The 6212-nt window shown below is 43.4% G+C and overlaps 1 protein-coding gene across 1 annotated transcript in view; it reads right to left on the bottom strand. All coding sequences in view use genetic code 11, as the record gives it.

Moving 5' to 3' along the window:
- Window positions 1-1166: 1166 nt before the first annotated feature.
- EGR_05977 (E3 ubiquitin-protein ligase RNF14) overlaps window positions 1167-6212 on the bottom strand; it is a gene marked incomplete at both ends in the record, with an annotated part of 5371 nt that continues 325 nt past the window's right edge. Inside the window, 4 exons of the mRNA XM_024495226.1 lie at window positions 1167-1205; window positions 1275-1450; window positions 3021-3375; window positions 5649-6203. Coding sequence (XP_024350310.1) covers window positions 1167-1205; window positions 1275-1450; window positions 3021-3375; window positions 5649-6203 — 1125 coding nt within the window. The remainder of the gene's footprint in view (window positions 1206-1274; window positions 1451-3020; window positions 3376-5648; window positions 6204-6212) is intronic.

The raw sequence follows: 6212 nt of genomic DNA, 5'->3' as shown, positions 1-6212 counted from the left end.
GGACTCTTTTCCATGCCGATCACTTAAAAAGGCAACATCTAACAGCTCTGCTTACTTTCATTTCAAGTACAAGTTAGACCCCAAAATATACATATGTGTGCTGCAGTGAAAAGTGAAACTTCCCCACTCTTTGTCATTTTCACGTGCCGTAGGTGAAAGTCTTCTCACAGATCGGACAGAAAACCGAATTGCATCCTGTGTATTTCTAGAAAGGAGAAAACCTCTTTTACTGCTCTTGAGTCAGAGGTGCGCAAAAAACACTGCAGATAAAATGGAGCACGATTTAAAAACGAATTTGCTTTTAGTTTACTAAACAGACGGAGGGAAAAATACTCGACCTGGAGACTCGATTTTGTTGAATATATTTAGCGAGGAGTACTTCGTGGGTTGAGTCCATTTTCTTTTTAGAGCCAATCAGAAGATGGAGTTGATCCAAAGAAGTGGAAAAGGGATATGGTAGTAAATTGTTCCACTACCCCATAAGCATGCCAAATGGATTTCTATGATTAGCAATGCTGAGTGTCCCAACGGGATTCGGTCAAGTGAATGTCGAGGTGAAACACGTCGGATCAGTTTCTAGCTCTTGGTCAGACAAGTTACAACCTCACCGTTTCCTATGAAGGGCTACAGGAGGTGTCCACCCACCTCATTCGATCAGAGAATTCACATAAAACTCGCCTTTATATAAGCAACTTGCGAGTTGCACAGCCAAGATCTGGTTTAGCATTGTTCCGGTTATTTACTCAAATTTTGCAAAAGTTTGATATGAAAATATCAAGAGTTTATTGTGAGAAGCGTTTAATCGCAGTTGGCCATTATTTTCTAAAGCCAAAGAACTCTCAATTCCACCTTGTGTTCCAACGATAGAGTCCATCTTACCATCTCATTTCCCTTGGTAACTTCCTCCAATGCGCCCACAATGGTTGGACAAGCAACATCAGTCACATCACCGACATGAAAGTAATTATATTTCCGTGGATTCCAGCTTAACTGCAGTCAACTTCGAGACCAAAATAGTCTGTTGGAATGGTGCTTTCAATCCCCAGACTACAACTACTTCACTCAAGAATGTCATTCATTGACGGTTGGAGCCTCATTCATTGTGTTAATACTCGGCTTACAATTCAAACCAACATTAATAATCACCAGCCAATCATATTCTGCGTCTAAAATTCCACTAAACATGCACTCAGAGAATGCTCTGTCTAATGAGGAGGCAAAATTTTAGCCGTTTGACAAGTAAATAGGGAAAAAATGGGAAAAGCACAACCTACATAGACAAACAGGCCGCAGTTGGGACAGCGGTGGAGGTTCGTCTCCTTGAACTTGCGAGACACCAGAACCTCTGCCATTATGTTGGTCCGGGTGGTAAGAATATTGGTGATGAGTTCCCGACGCTTGCCAGGATCCAATGTGTGACTCAGCTTCCACGTCATCCACCCGACATCTTCTATTTGACGAACAGAACAAGCAAAGATTAACTTGGCTTTGATTTCTTCCTAAATAGCCCATTTGTTTGTTGTGAGTGAACCATATTGACTCGACCAGATCGACCTTTTACGATTCCAAGGTAAACCTGGGAGGCTACAACTGCAGTCAAAGTAAGGGTCAATTTACACGCTAGGTAAGAATTCTGGGCTAACGTTCTGGAGATGCCAAGAATAAAACTGCTTTGAAACTTCCGAGCAACAACATCAACTTCATCGGATCTCAACCGTAGTCATGGTAGTTTGGGTGGGAGAATCTACATCGGATGTGAGTTAAATAAATCAGATAGTAGGATAATTACAGGTACCGCACTCGTTTTTTGCTTTTGTGTTGTTTCCTCTTCAAACTAATGGCAGCTCCTTATTTAAAAGCTTAAACCTTTATAAATGATTTATTTTTTTAGTAAATCACACCGCAAGCTACGTTAAGTAATTTAGTTCATAAAATAAATTTCACGAAGATCTGAGGAGATTTAGCCTGTACTATCAGTAGTGGCGCCCAGGGAATGAATAAACACCCAAGATTAAAAGATGAAAGATCAGCTCAACCAATTCGGCTGTCAGCCAGTAACTGTCATTCGTATGATAAAAACGATTTAAGCACCTTTTTGCAACAAATTAGTTTGAATATTTTCCTTAAAGGTACAATGCATATTTCTCCTTTACACCACAACTTAACACAACGAACTTCATTAGAGTATAAGCATTAAATATAAATTATACCTCCATTACTATCTCCCTCTTATCCCCGAAATGTCTATACATCCTCGAGAGTTAGGTTCCACAAATGACAAGAAGCAGTGATAGCCAGCGTCTGGAGGAGCACGGAGAATGAAGGAAGATGATGTCTTCTACCAGTCCCATCTGATATAATCATGCAGATGGTAAAATAGGTAGGTGGATAGAGATCGAACAAAAAGTTGATCTTGGCCACTTAAGATAATCTCATTTTAGCCTATCAGTGGTAGTGGGTAATTCTTTATTCAAAGCAAAAAATCATAGGCCTTCTTCAAGGTCACGCACCCATCCTGGATTGATTCATCACTCCAGTTAAACAAATAGTCCCAACCATTTCTGGACGACACCTGTCACTATCGCATGCTACGCCTTCGCCAAATGCTGTGTCCATTCAACCAACGGATGGCTTCTCAAGCTTTGTAACCGGGTTCAATTCGATTCATAAAGCAAACAAGCTCGTCGCACATTAATTAGGCTCAACCAGTACATCATGAAGTGAAGGTTCCAAGCAAGGGCTAATTAATCCAAAGCACAATAAGGATTACTATATCAATAGAGCGACATACTTCTGCCACGTGGTGTGTACGTATTGACAATCTAGTATACTTACCAAGTCTCCGCAAGTTACAAGACACTGCAGCTAGGCACACCCAAAACCTCAAAACCTTCTTGATCATATGATATTCCAATATGATACAAGAGTTGAAGCATTACTACTCACAACAGTAAAAGATCCAACACATGCGAAAAGTTATGCACGTCAGACACTAGTCAACGAGAAGGAATGAACGCTACCTGATGGAAATGGGACCTCCTCTTCTTCGTATCGGACGAACCCCGCCTTTTTCTCCTCCTTCTTCTCCCCTCCTTTTCCCTTCCCCTCTTCTGGTTTCACATTTGTCCCACCGCCCGCCTCAGGCTCGGCGGGCCGAAGTGAACAAGGTCGGCCGGGATGGAAAAGGCCCATACATCGTGGACAGAAGACATGTTGACAGATGGGACAGCGAGCCAGATTATCATCCTCTGCAAGACATGTTCCCGAACAGCCAGGACGTGGGCATCGCACCACGTCACTCATAAGAGCGAGACTGCGTTGTAACAGCAGGGCGTCGTAGACCTCGAACTGTGAGGGTGTGGCGAACTCCTTCACCTAAAAGTGCGCGAGAGACAAGTGAAGGTGTATGAAGTTATTTACTAACTCTAGTTAGAGTTAGTGAGGAGGGATTATTTTACATATCCTTTATCCAACAATGGAGGAAGCAGCTCATTTCGCCCACTTAGAACACCACCAGCGTGGTTGACCTCACCAACTAGAAATCCGGGAGGTAAGTTAGGGGTTTAAGGCATAGTACCAAGTGGCAACGGAAAGACGTGTTGGGGCAATTTTAAACAGTTCTCTACATATTGAATATTCAGCTAATTTTGTAGGCCCTCAGCAACGTGTTCCCTCCTTATTAAATGAACAGCAGATGTGGAAGTGTTCGAAATCAATTACAGATCGCAACAAGGGGGTTATCAGTGACTCCGCCTTAAAGAATATTGCATACGCTGTGAAGGCTTCAGACTGCACTGCTGCGGGTACATTCCTCGGTGTTAATCATCAACAGCTGATCTCCATCTGATTCGAAGGAGAGGTCGGCCGCAGAACCTACCTTCATTTTATTCGCTTCACATGCTCCCGGTATACTACTATAAAGTGCCGCTCATTACAGGCAGACGGTAAGGGGACAAAAACTGAAGAGACGAGTTTCGCAGTGCTGTGGAGCTACAATGGTATGGGCACATGCTGTCGATGGCATTGGCAATCCCACTCTAGTAGAGAAGACAAATCCATCTTCCCTTGGCTGGTCACTAAGCCAGCCAATGTGTAGAAGAAATGAGACACTTCCAATACAGGAAGAATTACTTAAAACGCGCAGACTAATGGCAATTTCTTCAACCTCAACTTCCGTGTAGTGGTAAGAAAGGAAGCGGAACCAGATTTACTCAAAACCATTCACAAAAAAATACGCCCGCCATATTGCTTACCCAATCCAACTTGTTTCTGTAATCTAAGTACATGGGAACTCCGCGTCACACGAACTACCAAATGTTTGAGAAAAGCGGACGAAATTGCACAGCTCTCGGTGACGTCTCCTAAATCTACACTTCCTGATGCATCTCACCCAACGGCGAAAGTAATGTTGACGAATCCCATCTCAACACAGAATAGTTATAATTGACAATAAAAGAAAAGCTTCACAGCAGTGCTATGCTCGCATACCTGACCATAAGATCCCGCTCAGTCCTGTGGGAAATTTGCTAACGCCAGCCAAATCAGCAATCTACTTACTCCTCTGCCAGATTGAAATACACCTACCCATCTATCCCATATCTGCAATGTTCAGGGACATTTTATCACTTTTAGACCCCCAAACGCAAAAGCACTACCATCCCATGCGTTCAGGATCGTCATAGACTAGAACATCAAATATGAGAGTTTGATCCACTAAGGGGTATGCAAGAGGGGTAAATTGCAGCAAAAATGTCACTAAATAAGGATGCTAAAATTTTCCGACTTAAGAAATGTCCATTATCAATTTCACCAGGGCATTCCGTTCAACATTTCCAAATTATTCCCGACGCGGTTTGGCACATTTCTTGATAATCAAAAATGCGCAATACGAAGACTGAGTTTAAGTTCGCTTAAAAACAATTCCACTCACCTTAACTCAATAACTCATATGAATACAACAAAAGAACTTACTACGATGTTAAAGTGAGGAATCCGACACTGTGGTGTAATAATACAGGTATACCAAAGGCACCGATGTGACGACGCATTCTTCAGGATAACTAATCACACGACGTAGCTAACACAATCGTATGCACTCAGAGTGGGATGCAAACGTACGCCCGAGTTACCCCCTCCACACACGAGAGGGCCAAGCGGAGAGTTAGGCCGCATTTTAGGATCACGGCACACTAAGCTAATACCATCTACTGTTTTCCTCAAGGTCATTCTGCAGCAGCAACATTACAGTATGATAATTAATTAAGTAACGATACTTTGGACAGGCACGGCAACACCAAAATGGCAAACAAGAGTACTCGCTCACTCTCTTATCAGTTAGTATAGATAGCGGTTAGCTAAATTAATAGATGAGTGGCTTTACACACAAAATTTCCTTAAACTGTACATTTGATCGGACGGTAGTTCAATCATGCCAATCAAATCACAAGAAAACTGTGATTCAGTGCTTTCACCACAATGGTTCCAATCTTAAGCAGGTTTTGGAAAGTGGTCTTAATACTACTACACCCCCTTCCAAATTGTTAAGGTAGGTAGTAAGTGCAGTTGTTCGGACTTATGGAAACGCCCTATTTCTGCATCGGTCTCGTGTAAGACCAGTGAGGAGATCGCATTTGATCTTATCCGCTCACCTCATTCAGCTCTATCACTGACTTGCAATGCAGACATCGCAGCACGCCTGCCATCATGCCCTCTGCAATGTGCACGGCCAGCGCCTCCCTCAGGCAATCATTACACGCCACGTGTCCGCATGCGGTTATCCGAGTGCAGTCACAGCCCATCTTCTCGTCATCTGCGCAGATCAGGCATCCCACTCTCTCCTCCTTGAAGTGCTTCCGTCTCTCAGCATTGTCGTTTTCAACCATTACCGTCAAAACCTGCTCTCGCATACGACGTGAAGGAACGGCTTCTTCTATGTCGTAGGCATATACTCCACTCTCATCTCTCTCCAGGCCGAGAAGCGTACAGATGAGGTTGGATTCTAGAAACTCAAAACACTCCCACAAACATGGCTCTCCAACCTCTCTGGCACTCAGGTAGGTGTTCAACTGGTCTATGATGGATTGGAGACGGTCAGGCATGATCCAGGAGCATTCGAGAGAGAGAACAGGGATAGTCGTGGTTGGGTAGTCAGAAGGGAGTTTGAAGCTAACCATGATTGGTGGAAGGTGCTCGACTGAGTAGACCTTACAAAA

The sequence above is a fragment of the Echinococcus granulosus genome (genome assembly GCF_000524195.1).
Source record: "Echinococcus granulosus chromosome Unknown EG_S00049, whole genome shotgun sequence".
Taxonomy (NCBI): domain Eukaryota; kingdom Metazoa; phylum Platyhelminthes; class Cestoda; order Cyclophyllidea; family Taeniidae; genus Echinococcus; species Echinococcus granulosus.
Note: the sequence above shows the minus strand (reverse complement) of the source record. Positions and strands in the feature narration are given on the sequence as shown.